An 18,514-nucleotide genomic window follows, 5' to 3' on the forward strand; every position below is an offset into this window, starting at 1 on the left:
AGTGCAGCCTTTATCCCCCTGCTCGCTCTCTCATCCACCACAACAACAGTGCTGGATGCTGCTGCTGTCCGTCACAGCAAGTGTCTCCGCCCCATCACCGCTCAGTGTGCTCTCTGCACAGTAACAGGGGAAACTAGTGACTGCTTATTCCATTGTTGGTTTGGACAATAAGCAATTACATTGTTCATTCTTGTCGTTAGGCCTACTCTTAATTTGTCTTATTTGCGGTTGATATTTGATTCTGTAACAGTATAGGTTTTTTTTAAATTATCCATAACATTGCCACTAAGTCAGGATATGATGATAAACTGAACCAGTTACATAGGTTTTTCTACTAGGGCCACATTTCCAGATTGGACGTTTCTATTGTTATAATAACTTACTGCTAGTGTACTGTGTCAAGTAAGCACTAAAGTAAAGGAAATTATTTCTCATTTTAGATGAATGAATATTGTTATCATTTTTATCATTATTATTATTATTATTATTATTATTATTGTTATATATATATATATATATATATATATATAACTACTACTAACTATACTACTACTGTGTTTTTTTTATTCATATAGTTAATTCCGTGTCATTATGCTATCATTATGTGAACTTTATGTTAACAGGCAATTATGTGCTACTGTACTTTTTGTGTTACTCTCAGTGAAATGTGTTCATTGTACATTTTGTTAATACTATATTTCGTTCTTTCATATGTTGCATGTTCCATATTCGTGTTTAATGTTATCGTGTTTGTTATTCTATTCCTATCTTTTTGTATCATGCAGCTGCTGTAAGAAGTGAATTTCTCCATGTTGGATAAATTAACGCACTTGCAACTCATTATATATCTAATTTAAATTATCAGAAGCAACACTTATTAGGAGCTAAATTTAAATTCAGTTATAAAAATGGTTCCTGTCGTCGAAACAACAACCCGAGTTTAAGTGTTTCAGTAAAACGTTTAGTGCTCTTGTTCTGAAGGCGAGTTTAACCGGAAGTGTTACAATTCATGCTCCGCGCATTGACCAATCAGCGTGAAATTAAAATCCCTCTTCGAAGTGCACTCGATATGGTTTACGTGTGGTACCGCGGTGGGCGGGACTCAGGACAACGCATGGAAAAGGAAACCCTTCGCGTCCGCAGTGGAGGCTTATGAAACGAGCCGCGGCACATATCGAGGTCACTCTGTGTGAGCACTTCCTTTGTCAACAGCCCGTGTCGACTTTAGCCGTCAACACAAAACAAGCAAACTAGGCTCAACTCATCTTATTTGCTCTCTAATGTGACGCGCATCACTAAGACTAGGTATGTATTTAAAATTCCCTTTCTTTCTCTTTGACATCGTTACGTTGTTCATTGTAGCAATGCTAAATTTAGCCAGTTTACGAAGTTCTGTTGAAACAAGTTTTCTGGTGGATGCAGAGCTGACAGTGTGCTTTTAAAGATGCTTTAACATTGTTTGGTCTACAAGGAAAGATTTGTTTGTTCCTAGCCAGTATATCCAATAATAATAGCTAGTGTGCCTTTTGGCTAGTCATCGAAGCTATAACCTTGTGTTACTTTTCGTGATATTAGGGCTGTTACCATAAGGTCAGAATGAACTGGTAGTATCGAGTAGCTTCAGCATAATAATGCTCTGAACTGTTACCTCATTTTAACCTTTGTACCGATCACATGTGCAACCTTTGTCATACTCACGGTAACACATGCAGAGGCACACACGGTAGTCATGGAATTATATGACAGATTTCATGTCACACACAACTATCCAAGCACATATCCACCCTAAAACAAAGGTGCATGCACAGTTATTAAAATACACACTGGAAATTCATTTACTTACATTTAGGTACTGAAGAACACGTTTATTAGCATTGCAGTAGCATACAGATAACATGGGAAATGCCTAAGAAATTTACTTTAGATAGTTTTGAGATGGTTTGAAATTGTCAGATCGTCAAAAGCCGACATGGAATACCTTTAGCTGCTGTTGTCGCTATCTGAATCATACATTTCAACACACCCGACAACTACATGATCATGTTTAGCACGTACCTGTAGATCTTGTTTCCCAACAGATGTCACCACCACCACCACCATCATACTGCCACTATTCCATACACCAACAGTTACCACAATTGCCTACTGATTTTCTTTTTTCCCCCTAATTACATCTCTTCATCAGATGTGATTAAGCTGGATGCAGACTGACTGAAACCCCTGTCATCACACACCAGTACATCCATGTGTATAATTTTCTTCAAGTTTGACCCCCGCCCTGCATCCAAAAATGCCTACAGGTAGGGCAATTAATTACATATTAACAATGTTTTTGCTACCCAAGGTTCAGCTATGTGAAGATGGGGAAAGAAAGTACTAACAAAGGAAAATGTGATGTCATTAAAGTAGTTAACGGCTGAGATGCAAACATTTACACATCTTCACAAGCTATTGTACAAACAAGGGAGCTGCCTCCAAGCTGTTGACAGACATAATGATGTTTAATCTAAAGACACGTGGAGCAGAAAAAGACAAAGATGATCAAATGAATTCATCACGTAAACATTTAAATCTTTCCTCATCTCTTGATAAATGTTGTGAGGCTATTACAAGAACCAAGTGGGACTGCGTTTGTTTTGTAATCGATTCATTTGTTGATTATTTTCTCGATGAATTGAGTACTTCTTTGTTCCATGAAATGTCAAAGTATGTTAATCGATGTTCCTCAAATCTCAAAATGATGATGTTCTCAATAGTCTTATTTTGTTCACAAACCACAATGATTTAGTTGTACTGATTTCTTTGTTATATGGACGAAAGAAACCAGAAAAGATTCCAATTAAAGAAGCTTCCAAGAACTTGTTTTAATTATTAAAAAAGGAATTAATTTATTCATTAATTGTGGCACTAAAGTTAAGACAGATCTTTGATACTGTTAAGGGTTTGATGGCTTCAGTAAAATTTCAGGAATGTCCAGTCTGCCACTTGGAAAAAAGCTGTTGATCTAACGTTTAGATTATTTAATAGGGTTGAACAATGTGTGTGTCTTGTGTGTATAGATTTGAAATCTATATAGAACTGAAACTTGACTTGAAGATATCAGGTTGCAATTGCAAAATCTGTCAGAATAATTGTTTTGCCCAAATTGTTCAGTGCTTTTTTAAAAAGCTCAAATCCAACATTTTCCAATCCTGCATAAATCCATCTTTATCCTCCATGTGCCCTCAGTGGGCAGCATGGACGCGCTCACTACGAGCAGTCAAACTTAGTTGCAGTGGGATGTAAAATCCAGCTTATTATAATCCTCTAGAGCTCGAGCGTAACCTCTCCACCTGGCCGTGGCCCATCTCTGTCCTTCCCTCTGGGTGTCTGACCCAGCAGAGGTGTGTTTTGGTTCGTGACTCAGACCTGAACTTGTGTCCTAATCCAGTTACATCAGTGCTATATTTAGACCATGAGTTGCAGAACTAGGTTTCCTGTGTTGTGTTGTCTAAAATCTAAATAAATGAGTGGGTTACTGCGAAAAGATATCAGCCAGGGGAGTTTCATTAAATACAATTACTATGCTCCCACAGCACTAAATGACAAAATGGTATATCTGCAGGGGAGAAGTGGGTGCATGTTCAGCACAAATGTGATTACCCACATGCTGAGATTTCTGTGTTTCGAAACTGACTTTCTTGCACGCACTGTTCAGAGAATCAGACTTTAAGTCTTGCTGCAATCAGCCAACAAGCACTGTTATATGATTTGACCTGTAATTATAGCTCCTTTGGTTCTGAGAGGCTGAAATGTTTTTTGATAGAGCTCTTGAGGACAAAAGTGTCTGTTCCCTTTTGAGTAAATATTCCCGATACATGATTATGTATTTAATGTTGTAAAGAAGTTGATATTTTAAACTTACGCTGGTCCACACTGTAAAGCGATGGAATTCTTGAATGTTATAATGTCATAGCAACAGGACAATTAGATTTTAAAGTGTGCTTGTGCCATGGCTCCATGGAGCGCAATGGTGACTTAACTATCTCAACACCTATGGCATCCAGTTTTAGTCAGACATTCATTGTCCCAGAGGATGAATTCCTTCCTTCTTTTCCTGTAATATGATCAGCACTTGGGGCTGGGTACATTTGTGGTATCGACCCAACTTCCTCTGAATCTCCACCCTTCCATTTTCTACCGCTTTATTCTTTACACGAGTGTCAGAGGGGAAGCTGGACCCAGCAGACGTAGGGCGACAGGAAGGGTACACTCTGTACAGGTCTATACAACCATTTAGAGCTGCAACTAACGATTATTTTCATAATCGATCAATCTGTCGATTATTTTCTCAATTTAATCGGTTTTCAAATATCTTGTTTTGTCCACAAATCAAAATGATTCACTTTTAATGATTTCTTTGTTATGCAGAGCAAAGAAATGAATAAAATACTCACATTTAAGAAGTTTAAACGATCGGAAATCTTGTTGTAATCATGAAATAATCTTTGAACCGTTTAATCGATTATCAAAATAGTTGTCGATTTAATTTAGTAATCAATTAATCGATTCGATATTATAAATTGTTTCAGCTCTACAACCATCCACACCTGTGTTAAACATTTCTGTAATGTGTTGGAAATTTGACTTGAAACAGGACTATACGGCAGTCATTTATATCCTTGAATTTACACAATTACACAACAAGTTTACAGTATTCATGAATAGCTTTGGTACCTCTCTGCTGCTCACCATCCCTCCTACATTATGCAGCTGGCTGACTGTCACTGTGATCCGAGCTTCATGTGTGATTTATTTATTTATTTATATATTTTTTCCCTCCAGGATCTGATAGCAGATGCTCTCACTTGTGTAGCATCATTAGTGTGAGCTCTGTTTTCAGGCGCCGCCCACAGTGCCGTGGGAACAGGCTGCAATTAGCCTCAGATGCACAGAGGTCCGACCCCGATTAGGTCAGTTTAGTTTATCGGTTTGCGCTTACACTGGATCCACGGTGTCGCCCAGAAAGATAAATAGGGACGTCATTGCCGAACTCAAAGGAATTATACAGTTATAGAGGTCAATACATTTAATTTGCCTTATTTTTGCTAAAAAAAAAATAAGGCAAACTATATGAGAAAACCCATATAGGTCGACTTCTAGACTGCAGACTCGCATTCAAGGAAATGGATTTCAATTTAGTTCACACTCTTGTATGGACTCTTATCTATTAATATTTGTGTTAAAAGCAGAGTAGAATTCAATGAAACGCAAAGTAAATAACGTCGTGGGTGGAAAAACATTTTTCCCCACAGTTGTATTTACTTTTTTGAACTCTTCACTGATGCTGTAGTAGGATATTTACTCTTTTTTTTTTTAGACATGAACTACAAGTGACAGGATTACTTCTGTGGACGTATGTGTTCAGAAATCCAGTCCTGGCCTGAGGGAACCTGATCCAACACTGTTTTTCATGGCTTCATCATCAAATGTCCTTTACAACATTTATGAGACAAGTGCCTCCTTGACATGGGGGGGAACTACTTTCATTAATCAATTCTTTCTATCAACCTGTATATGTAAAAGATTAAATGAAGCAGGTGACTCCAGTTCCTTTTCATTTCATTCGCTCCGTGTTTAAATTACTTGTCTGGATTTGTTATGCAGACTTGTCCTCGGGCCATCGTTTTCTTTTTCATCCTCTTTCCTTTGGTCGTCATCAAAAGGGCACCGTCCTCTGTCTAATCTTGACCTTTTGTATCCTTGCACCCTGAGTTTCTAAAATAAAATAGTCTTTTTGAAGGTGATTGAACACATCTGAGGCCTTTTGTTAAGCTGGGAAACCAGCTTTGTACTAGAAGCCTGCGTCGGTAGCAAAGTCCAACACCTAATTTATACAACATTACCTTTGTAAACTATCCATCTATTCATCCATCTTCAACTGCACACAGGGGGAACATGCAAACTCCATACAGAAAGGCCTTTTTCCGGCCCGGGTGATTGAACTCTATATTTAACTGTGATTTTATTGTACATTTCATGACACAAAACCATTTTTTTCCCCCCAAAACCATTGCATGGCAGTCAGTCAGTCTGACATTCAGTGGGATAGTAGTGCGTGACATGTACAACAGAATGTTTTCAATTTTAACCGCTACATTTTGCTGCCACTGCGAACAGTAAAATCAATAAGGTCACAGACCGAGTGTAGTAAATAACTCGGTGTTCACTGGTAGTGCTGTAAGAAAACAAATGAACAAATGTTTGCTTTCAACAAGCTTCAAATTAAAATACAAAATCTCTTTTCAAAACCCCTGGATTGCAGAAAACGCACATGAACCAAACTTCCACCCTTGTTTGAAGTACATGTGCAGCTATTTCTTTTCATCAAGCTCTACTAGTATAAATAGCACAGTTCTGGGTGAGAAATCATCTTTAAACTTGTCTAAAAAGAAAACTAATTACATTTTATTTCTCCCACCCCTTCTGCATAGGTCACAGATAAACTAAGTGTTGTTGTGACTCATGGATAACCTTTAAGAAACTGTAGGGTCAACCTGCTCAAAGGGAAGGTGCAGTCGGTAAAGGAGATGGGATGTATGAGTTCATGGTGAATGTGCTTTTTAGATCACGTACCGTCTCAGACCCATTATTTCTATCTCCTCAGGCTAATTTTGGCTGCAAACAGAGATGAGTTGTTCACCCGGCCGTCCAAAGCTGCAGACTTCTGGGGGACAAACAATGAGATCCTCAGTGGTAAGTCGTTACACTTTGATCCATGTAACCGGTCTCCAGTAAGTGTGAACTGTTGTGTGTGTGTATGTGTGTGTGTGTGTGACGAGTTCACGTAAGCACAAGTCAATTCCAAGAAAGTTGGCGCTGTTGGTTGTGCTCAGAAATGTAGAGTTTATCTCTGTGTAACTTTCCTTTAACCGTGGTTATGGTGGAAAGAGTCTTTTGCAGACGAATGTTGCAAATAGAAAATAAAAAATTCAGATAGTGGATCACATGCAGATGTATTTTTTTTTTATAAACCAATGTGAAAATGTTGAAAATAACAATAGTTTTTAAAGAGCAGGGGGATCAAACACATCTTTACGCAATGCTAAATAGCTCTCAGTAATCAAGGAAAAATCTGTCTTCTTCCCCTCAAAATCCAATACTCCCTGCTGCTTCACAGGACATCTCCACCCTCAGTAAACTGTATTTAATTGATTGATGTCCAATACACATAATAGCCAAGCAGGGGAAATCAATCATCCTTTTTTTTTCTGCTGAAGGAGGAAACGCAGTGATAGCCTCACCGTTCATGCGTCTCCTCTCCCCTCTGTAACAGAGGGGTCAGGACTCCAGAGCTAGGCCTTTAATTGATGGCTGCTTTTATGTGATGCGACAGGAATAAATGGCCGAGCCTTATATGTGGGGCCGGTCGGTGGGTGGACAGAGGAGATATTGCATGACGTCAAAGGGAAGTAAGCTATAGCTCCCAGTGGAATCAGGCTGGCTTTCTCTCCACCGTCCCACAGGAATAAGAGCATTTGGCTCTCTTGGTCACTGTCAGTGTAAGTGGCCTTGTCTTTATTGATCACCAGGAAGTGCAGCAGACAAGCAGGAAGCCATGTTTTCTGTGTCGAGTAAAGAAGGACGGTGAAAAGAAAACCACAAATTTTACCTATAGATTGATTGATTGTATTTAATTACTCCCAAAGCTACACATAATGGCACTCCAAGCAAAACACATACTTAAGCATATATTATTTCTTATAGACTTCCTGTAATGCTATACAGAGAGAAATGTGTTACTAATCACCCTGTCAAATTTGATGATTGAGAAAGAAAAGTAAAAAAAATATATATATATATATATATATATATACGTATGTATGTGTGTATATATATGTGTATGTATATATATGTATATATATATATATATACATATGTATGTATATATATATATGTATATATATATACATATGTATGTGTGTATATATACATATACACATATGTATGTATGTGTATATGTATATATACACATGTATGTATGTGTATATATGTATATGTATATATATACATGTGTATATATGTATGTATGTATATATATACATGTGTATATATATGTATGTATGTATATATATGTGTATGTATATGTGTATGTATGTAGATAGATAGATATATACACATATACATACACATACAATGAAAATTGGAGCTGTGCTTTATAGACGGTCCCTTGCTGTTGCAGGCCTGGATCTGGAGAACGGGAAGGAAGGAGGATCATGGCTGGGGATCAGCAAGAGGGGCAAGCTGGCCGCCCTCACCAACTACATGGAAGGACTACAGAGTCCTGATGCACAAGGACGAGGTGAGATACTGGTTTTGTTTAGTAATTCTAGAGTTTCTTCTATAAGATGACGGTGTACATTTAATTGTCACGGCGCTCCACCAGTCGGCAAACAGTAAAATATTAAAATCAAACCAGGACGCTGCCTCTGTTGGCATTGTCAGGTGAAAAAGATACATACCGCATATCAACTCCAGTCCAAGAGCGTGACAGGAAATGAGTTTCCCAACCAGCAGATGCAGTTATAATGCGTATTCATCATTAAAAAAATAGACACCAGAAGAAATGATTAGGTGGTGGGGATATATAAATTGCCCCATTTGTTTATTTTGTCACTTTGTCGTCGCACAGATGCTTGCTCCAGATTGATATGTCATAGCTGTATTAGCATCCATATTAAGTCAGGATGGGATTGAAGAAGAAGGTCCATATGACTGAGCCCTTTGTCGTGTGCACTCTTGCCGTAGTCGTCATCATTCCTGTGTTGCTCTTGTTTTTAACAGTGCTGCACAAACGTGGTAGACAATGGAGGGATGGATTCTCCCTTTAAGAACTAAATGAGCCACTTCTGCTCACACTGGCTCATGCATTTAACATTAAATCATTAGTATTTATCATACATATTGCAGTGAGGATTGTTTGTTGCAACTTATGTAAACCGTAAACCCTTTTTCAAATGCTCTCGCCTCACATTTATCCTGGTTCTCTGTGAGTTGTATAAACGTGTCTCGCTCTCAGCCCTTTTCATACAGACGAGTGCTCTTATTCTGCTCCACTGTTCGGTGTATAAAAGTACAAAGATGGATTTTTTTAGTGGTAAAATGCAGAGTTACCTTGGAGGAACAGGATGCAGGTTATGCTACTCATTCTTATTTTCCTTGTTTGGTGTGGTGACATAACCACCGGTCTTCCAAGCAATGCATTAGTGGGAGCTTTAATGTCTTTAATGGCCTCCTCTCCTTATTTTCACTTAGATACACTAAAACCACCATTCATTTAATGGAGTATGTACCGAATAAACTTTTAATGGTCTCACTGGGTCATTTTGCATCAAGGTTAAAGAGGAAATACACATCTTTCTGTCTTAAGCTTGTCATTATGATTTTAAAACTGATTGCACAGTGTAACAGTGAGAGAATAATTACATAATATGTTCTTCTATTGCCTCTTACAAACAGCCATATTTTCTCTACTATTTTTGAACACACATTACATTACATTACATGTCATTTAGCAGACGCTTTTATCCAAAGCGACTTACAATGGAATTGAGTACAATCAGCCAGGGGTGGGATCGAACTTGCGACCGTCATGTCTTTCGCACACAGGGTAGGGTCTTAACCACTGAGCCACTCCCCCCACGGTTTAAGAACCATCTCTTCTTACTGTCTGTAGGCTTCCTTGTATCTAACTACCTTATGGAAAAGGACCTGGACAGTTACTCCTACTTGAAAAAGGTATCGGCAGAAGGCAACCTATACAATGGCTTCAACCTCATCACAGCAGACTTCAAGTGAGTGAGCCGTGCGGTGAAATCTATCTCTGAATTGTCCATCCACTTGTAAATCTGTGTCAGAGATGTTTTAATATTTTGAGAATCTTTCCACTAAGGTTTTAAGCAGTTATACGCTCAACATGTTGAATGTATTGCAGAGTTTGAAAGAGTTCTACAAAGTTCTTTATTGTTCAGTGTGGATGATATGAGGTGAAAGCTGGGAAGAAGCCATCATTGAAGTTGTGAAGGAGCACCTGTTCTTATTTCTGGGTTTTCGACAAAGAAAATCAAGACGGTATTAAAAATAATGATTTTTTTTTTCCCCTCCTTTGCTCTGCTTCGCTGGCCTGACCAAAATGAATTTGGTGAATGTGTAAAGAGAGAAAACTCAAAGTTGGATCAGTGAGCTCTTAAATTACTGTCATGATCGAGGCCCCAGCAGATAATAAACGCTGCTACAGGTCTCAGTATCTGCCAGTGAGGTTGACAGGTCAGTTCCAACACTGTCCCTGCCAGGCAGGAAAATGATTTCTACAGTGGAGATTGTTGTCTTAAAGCTATCTTTGCACGTGTATCGCTCCTCCTGCAGATATTCATGTGTTCTTTTTCTATGTTAAGCTCAAAGAAAGTTATTTTATTCCGAGTTTATACGTACTTGTGCACGCAAAGCAAGCAATGTTAATTTAAACGTTAAAAAAACACTGTCACTGATGTGACAGTAATAGTAGTAGCAGCAACGTAACATTAAATGTAATCCCACAAAGAACTGCAATGTGAAACAATCCTTGCTTTTGGTGGTTTTGGATTGTTCCTTTTAATATTCACTATTTATTTTAGAAATGTGTCATTGTTTATTTTGTGTGTTTGTTTGTTTGATTTTGAGTGTTTGAAGGAGACGCCACCCTCTAAACTCCATGAATGCACAGTATTGTTCTTACTGCTCAAGTGATGACATGTCTTAATGATGGTCTACGTTTGGAATATCCACACGAAATATCAACGTGTTTGCAGCTTCAATCCAGAAGCATTAATTATATTATTGGCTTTTGAAAAGTCTTTGAATTTCTCACTGGACGACACATAACAGCAGCTACATGGCTCCGCTGGGTTTGACTGAAGCTGTCACAATATGCAAATAAACCCATTAGGACTGCGCCTGCACTGTTACATCAGCATTCTTCTTTAATGAAAGGATAAGGCGCCACCTCACGCTCCTGAGACACCAGCAGCTTGTAAGACTGTCGTTGTTTATTTCGCGGCGACGATAGCTGTATATGGCTTTACTCCCCAATGAGAGCCGCTCTCACTGCAAATAGAGATGCGGCGGTAATGGAAAGCAAGCCTTCGTCTTTACCGCCATCATCACCGGCCTATTATTTTTCACCGCCGTGTGCCCAGCAGGTCGGAGGAAATGAGACATCTAGTTTCTTTCTAGATCAATACCTACATGTGGCGGATGGAGAGGAAGTCCGTACCCAGAGATGTGAGTTATGATGCTGATTTTTGGCGCACACTGTGTCTTCACTCAGTTTGTGATTACCCGCAGTGAAATTGTAGAGTGGATACTTAATGATATAAGATGTATGGTAGCCAACACACTTTAAATCCATAGAAATGAATATTCAAGGCTTCATTTTGGTTGGCTATTAGGAAATCAAAAATCGAACCGTGGAAGCTTTACAAAACGTTGACGTCACAGAGCATGCTCGCTGCATTTGCTTTAACGCATTAATCATACTTATTTAAAGGCCATGGAGTGTCTCTCAGATCTCACGTATTTGCCCTCATTTTTTTACTGACTTGATTCAAATGTCAAAATCTTGCCACTAAAATCTGGTCCTTATTGGATGCACAATGAATAGAGAGAGGCAGAGAGAGAAGAGTTGCACTTGTGGTTTCCCTACTGCGTGCAAAGAGCCCATCACCTGATCAGCTGATGTTTTCACATGCATGTTTGTTTTGCTTTTGTGGCAAGGGCACTAAGACTTCTTAATGTTTCAGCACTTCAGTCAATCGTGCAAACCTTTAATGCGACATTCATTTACAAAATGTGTTGTTTTAGACTCTAATTCAACGATTTACTCCTTTAGAATAAAATTTTAGGTATGCATAGCCCAGGTAAACATCAGTGTCCATATTAGCATGAAGTATATGAACTTTGAAGAACACATTAACACAGCTAATGTTTAATCCTTGAATGTATTAGTGAATGACACTAATAAGTAAACATGAGACAAGAGGACACAAGACAAGTCAGACCAAACCACTTTACAATAGGCATCCTGTATAGGACAAGAAGCTTGAGGGTCTGTCCTGGATATGGTGCGTTAGGAAGCATAGATGTCTCTTGTTTGACTAAATGGTGAAATTGCCCAAACTTTATAGATCATGGGACAGACTTGTTTTTCAAGTACGTTGCACCATGGAAACAGGAGAAAGGAGGGTGTCGGAACATGTGATGCCTACAATGAAAATGCTAGATAATCTATGTAAAGTTAGTTTTGCTTTTCTGGGGCAGAATTGATGGTTTTGCTATAATGCAAGGTGTTCATTTTAGTTTTTAAAATGCTAACATTAATCATGTTTAGCACCAAAGTTCAGCTTGCAACTGAAGCTAAGTAGAACTGCAGGCAAGGGATTTATTTAACCAGAAACCACAGTAGCCAAACTCAGTAGGTTTATACATGAAAACACAATGAATCACAGTAGGTATTGCAGTTGAGCCTATGAATATGACCATATATGAGGGTGTATATATGCACTAAATGTCATGGTAAACCATCAACACAACAGTGGACCATCTATGGAGTCCTGTTAAATAGCTTGGAGATGAAAATGGGCAAAAATGTCTTATGTATGTGTGGGTGTTCATGCACGGATGTGTGTGTGTGTGTGATTGGAACCACTTGTACGTGTTGTCATTACCCAGGAGCCCCCGCCAACGTGCCCGTCTACATTCTGAGTGGACAGCGTTGAAAGCTCTTCCAGCCATCTCCAGGCAACTGCACCACAGCTGGCTATGAGGAAAGCGCTCAGACGCCGCAGTGTAGAGGACTCTTCGTTGGAAAGTGTGCCGGCCAGCGAGCATACTGATTATGTCTCTGACTGAGATCTGAAAAAGCCTTTATTCAAGTTCATCCCCCCTCGTTTTTTTTTCTCTCTATCTCGCTGCCCACCGGCCTTGACCTCCCGCTGTTTCCTCATTTCAGCCACAGCGCACCTGATGATGTAGCCAGTTTCAGGTAGAAACGAATGTCTCTCTCCACCTGCTTCCACCAGGATCAATTTGATACACCATGCGGCATTCTATGTGTAAATAGACGTGCCGTGTTTGAGGTCTGGTTACATTCAGGGCACAGATTCGGTATCCAAATAGTATTTCGGACATGGTGAGAGAGGAACTGACAACAGGTGTCGCAGGCTTTACAGAGGCCTTGATTTCCCTTTATTCTATGGTGCCATCTGGTTCCCAGTGAGCCTCTATTGTGTATGCAATAATGAGGTGACTGCTTTCACCTGAGTCAACACTGACCAGTGCTGCTGTGTTCATAGTAACCATAGATACACAGACGGAACCGTCTTCTTTTTTTATTATTCCAGACTGCTCAGCTGGGTTTGGGTACAATTTGGCAACAGGATTGAGGTCTTTGATTTGTTGTCGTCAAAGAGAACGTGTGATGTGCAGCTACAGCTTTGTGGGTTCTCTCGCAGCTTGCCTGGACACGTATTGTCCCGCCCTTAGAAACCTGCTGCGCCGCAAGAAAGTTACACAAGACAGGAGACGCTCTTGTGCAAACAGCTGAGTTCTGACCTCTGCAAAGGGGCTGGCATGTTTATCTTTTGTCGGGCATGAAAGTGCATGTGAGGTTTGTTGATGCCCCCGTGATCCTCACATCATCACCACCACCCAGAGGAAACGTGTAATTAATTATTAAAGATGGAAATGTAATCGGGTGACTTTAGCCGGTCCATGTGACGGTGGTGGATGCTCACTGCTTCCAGACATTTGACTCCAGCTGCTACTAGCCATTATTTTCATAATTGTTTGATCTATTGATTGTTGAGAAACGTTCTCAATTCTCAAATTGATTGATTTCTTTGTTGTATGGAGCAAAGAAGGCAGAAAATATTTGCATTTAAGAAGCTGAAAAATTAACTTATTTGAAAAAAAAAACACTCAAACCAATAATAGTTTAAAGGCAAATGAACGGAAAAATTATAATCTTAATTGATCAGAAGTGGCACATTGTCAAGATTTTAATTAACTGTTATCTATTACCCGTGCACTTGTGTCACCTCATAACATGTGAAATATTTGTTCATGACTGACTTGAACAAGCATTTTGTACATGTGATGAATATCTGGTGTAAGCCACATGTGCGCCTTGTTTTCCTGGTTTGTGTGTTTTGCCTTTGGAAACGTGTCCACTGGAATTGATTGCAGAGCAACAGGCCCAGCATCACATCCTGCTCCTCTCTCACCCGCTCACGACTGGGAAGGTTTCCAGCTTAGCTGCTGAAACGGTGTTGCACCATATTTCAGACTGACTAATGTGAGTGGTGTGGCTGCCATAAAAGTGACATCAGAAAATGTGTTTGCCCTGCTCCTCAAAGAATTTGGTCAGAGGTTGTTATTCGCGCTCCTGTACTAACGCCGTCACAGATGTCCTTAATGTCAGATTCATTTTCCTCCCTTTACTCTTTATAGATGTTTTTGACCTGATGATGATGTTTTTCTCTTTGTTTGATTTTAGTTTTGTGTCTATTTGAATTGCATATACAAATGAAACAACCCTTTTAGTTCCTATTCTCCAGGACTGCAGTCATTACAGGGATGAGCACAGGAAAACACTATGGCACTCTATTAGTTATAAAACGAATCAACGATTATTAGACTAAAACATTGAAATATGCCAATTCTCATATATGTTCATATAATCAAAACATAACGTAGACAAGTTAGCCTCCCCGTTTTTGTGTGATATGCCATGTTTGTAGTCGAGCTGTGATATGCAAACAGCTGCTGCCAAACTTTGCATCTTTTTTTCCCGCCATCTATTTTTGTAAAATGCTGCCACACTGCCGATGTCTGATTGTAGCCTAAAATGAAACACTTAAAATTCTTTAATCCATCTGTCTCTTGTGGGTTGGGCTAATCCAAAATACTGAAAAAACAGGGGTGCCCTGAAAACACCCCCATTAGCGCTTGGTGCAGTTGAAATCAAATTAACCATAGACTGTATGAAATTAACACGGCAAAAAGAAGTCGACCAATCAGAATTTGAGTAGAACCAGAACTCATAAATCGACCATTCGACTGGGACAGCCCTAGCTCTGTTTCACCCTGAGTACCAGTGTTACCAGTGTCACACATCGTAACTCCTGCCACTGCCTTAATAATTACACCGGGACAGGTTTAATCATCGCTAAATGCATTATCTCTAATTTTCTGTCTCGCTGTGTCCCGTGTAGAGCCAAACAAGACACTGTGTGTTACTATGGAAACAGAGGCGGCCCTGAACCCATTCATCTAAAATCAGGTCTGTGCTTTTAATATGGTTGCTGTAGAAACTGCTCATTTCACATTTAGCTCTCCTCCCGGCCGTTTGCCCATTTGCGTTAGACCTGACGTTTTGCTATTGTGCTGCTATATTTATGTGCTATATATGCTGCTGTTCTTCTTCTGTTTGGTGAACCACGTGCTAAAAGGTCACTGATATTGTAGATATTGTCCTGTGTCTTCTGTGTCATTCTCAGCAGGAGTGTATGGCCTGAGTAATTCACTGCTGGACACTCCGTGGAAGAAACTGCTGAAGGGAAAGCGCCACTTCACCAGCGTTGTCAACAACCAGACCCTGTCCTCTGAAGGACTGGTGCAAGAGCTGCTCAACGTCCTCAATAACGAGGAATTGTGAGTGACCCGCGTTGAACTGCTCGTCCCCTTTGCCGTAGATCAACACCATAATTACACGTCATCTTAATTTCCATTTATGTATAAATTATAGTTTAGTTAAAGGTTGGGTTTTTTTTTGCTTCTTCTTCATTGAAGAAGTCTTCATGCAGTCGATGCACAATTAATCGGTCAATTAGCAAATCACAAAGGCTGCAATTTAATTTTAGCTTTAGAACAGTGACTCCAAGTCTGGACAGAGGGAGGAAAGAGCTAACTTGAACCATCGCATATCTGAACCATCGTTCATACTTTATTTTTGGGGATTTAAGTAATTGTGGTTTAAGTAGTGAGATACCAAAACAAATGTTGAAAGAGAACAGCTGGGGACCTAGAGTTGTCTCTAAAGCTCACCGGTCTACGTGCTATTATGTGTTAGTTTAGTTTAGAGTGCAACGTACTGTATCTCATCAAAGCAACAACAACAACAACAGGTATAATCATGGCCAGAACTGCAACTCAAGTTGTAAAAAGAACTTCCCACTTGTGCCCAGAATTTAAAGTAACAAACATCAAACCTTTGCCAGGAGAGAGCATATGGTGAACTTGACCAAAAACTTAATAGGGTGAGCCCAGCGTGGTCTTGTCGCCCTGTGAAAGTCTCGAAACTTCAAAAAGTCTGTAAACTAACGACAAGTGGGATCCTCTGCAGGCGCTGTCACGCAACGGGGTGCTGCTCAGGCACAGACGGAGGAGAGTCGAGTTGCTTGCTGCATACAAAAAATAAAACTGTGAACCGGCTTATAATTTTTGGACCTGAGACCTGAATAACACAACACATTTTTCCTTTTTAGAGGCTTTTCCAAACACAAGTATCGTACACACCGCTTCAAGTGCCACTATTTTCTTGCAGTCTTCTCTCTGTGTGTCATCTAGCTCAACCCATTTTTGCATTATGTTCACTATGGGAGAGAGGGGTTGTATTGACATGTGACTCCAAAGCATCCTAAAGATTTTGTGTGTTGTGTTTTCATTTTTTCAGGAACACACCTGACCCTGCTCAGGAGAGCCAGGGTGAGTGCTATAGCAGGTCGATGATCGAGGCTCTGTCGGCGGTATGTGTTAAAACACGTGATTACGGCACAAGGTCAGTTTCCTCCACACACACACGCACCGTCTCTCACCATCCTCTTCTTCTCTGCTGTCTTTACTTGTGAGGTCACTGACAGGACGTGGCGTTTTGCTGCAGGATCACAGAATTGTTAGTACATAAAAACCCACAGTGTAATCAATTCTCCACCGCACAGAAAGGAAAGGATTAGTGGGATAAGAGGGTCAGTTTTTGTGTCATTGCACCAGATACTGTCTGCTTCTGCCTGCACATTTTTAAGTGGTGTTTGGTAAATATTTTCAGTGTGGAAATTGGAATATTAACTAATCAGAGTCATACTTTGTGTTATTCTTCTTTTCCTCTTGTTATATTTATATACTTGAACTATTATTCAAGCATTTTAAGTTGTAAGTTTTATATTTAATGTGCTTTGTTTTGCCTGTGTCGCCGATGCCACCCCCGACCATTCAGGACCAATACAGTAATCCTGATCGACACGGATGGCAACGTGACGTTCACAGAGCGCACCATGCTCAATTGTGACCCGAGCAAATGGAGCACCAGTTCTTACCAGTTCCAACTGGAGGGGTGACGACATGATGGCGAGAACTCACTGCGTGCCTTTCTTCATAACCACCAGTCCCACACATCCAGCTGATCTTCAGCATCCCAGATAAACGCCCATTGTATGTGAAATGAAGGTCCATTTGCACTTCTTCTTCTTCAGCTGTTTTTTAGCACCAGCCATCATATTCATTAATTTTATATATATATATATATATATATATATATATATATATCTACATACATACATACATATGTATGTATGTATGTGTATATGTGTGTATATGTATATATATATATACATATATGTGTGTATATACATATATATATACACTTCTTGATTTAAGTTCAATCAATCATGCATATTTTGAACAATGTATTATTCATTTAAAAAAAATTGCCAAAACTTTATAGAGCAAAACACGTTTCTAAACGGCAGGGTTGAGTTGCATTAATAAGAATAATTTCCATTATGGGTTGCTGTGATTGTCAATCAGCAAGATAATTGAATGTTGTTAATTTATTATGCCTACACCTTGCACAGCTGTGGTCTCTGTGCGAGCTACAGCAATAGTTTTAGGCACTGTGTCTCTGGACTGCTTCTATGGTGAAGAAATACATTTAAAACCTTGAAAAAAAAAAAAACTATTTACCCAGGCAGTTACTTTTGGTTCGTGATGATATGATTGTAGAGAATGCATAAACCCAACTGCCTGGAACCTAATTTGAACTGGTAACCACACATGTTCATGCTACTGTCTGGTTATTTCTGCATTTTATGCCTTTAAAAAAAAAATAAAACATCTGGCTCCTCCTTTTATAGTTGTATTTAATTTCTCCTTATTGTGTCTTACCCATGTTTACCTGTAGATGTGTCCAGCCTCTCAGCCAGCATGAAATAAGTTACACTTAACCTGAATAAAGACTGTAAATTGTTTCTAAATTCAAAACAATAGAAGGTTTTGTGCAACTGTTTACGAGCTTTTATCAGTTCGTATTGGTCCTCTATGCATTCTGTACTTGGAAATTAGGATGTGTTTATCACCTGGTTTATGGTCACTCTTCGGATATATAACCCACTGTTGACTTGTGAATGCAGTTTCTTATCATATAAACTCTGATTTACTTTCAATT

The 18,514-nt window shown here is 39.4% G+C and overlaps 1 protein-coding gene across 2 annotated transcripts; it reads left to right on the forward strand.

Moving 5' to 3' along the window:
- Positions 1–1,112: 1,112 nt before the first annotated feature.
- On the forward strand, positions 1,113–18,198 carry tango2 (transport and golgi organization 2 homolog (Drosophila)). Of its 2 annotated transcripts, none has more exons than XM_044026539.1 (9): positions 1,113–1,305; positions 2,186–2,300; positions 6,647–6,735; positions 8,222–8,341; positions 9,716–9,833; positions 15,288–15,355; positions 15,573–15,726; positions 16,748–16,852; positions 17,288–18,198. In XM_044026539.1, exons 2-9 carry the CDS (start codon positions 2,245–2,247, stop codon positions 17,406–17,408), a joined length of 831 nt encoding a protein of 276 aa, XP_043882474.1. In that variant the 5' UTR covers positions 1,113–1,305; positions 2,186–2,244; the 3' UTR covers positions 17,409–18,198. The 2 variants fall into 2 exon arrangements, with proteins under 2 accessions (XP_043882474.1, XP_043882475.1); XM_044026540.1 differs by having other exon boundaries at positions 1,114–1,305; positions 15,576–15,726.
- The last annotated feature ends 316 nt before the right edge of the window (positions 18,199–18,514 follow it).

The sequence above is a fragment of the Solea senegalensis genome, linkage group LG5 (genome assembly GCF_019176455.1).
Source record: "Solea senegalensis isolate Sse05_10M linkage group LG5, IFAPA_SoseM_1, whole genome shotgun sequence".
NCBI lineage: Eukaryota > Metazoa > Chordata > Actinopteri > Pleuronectiformes > Soleidae > Solea > Solea senegalensis.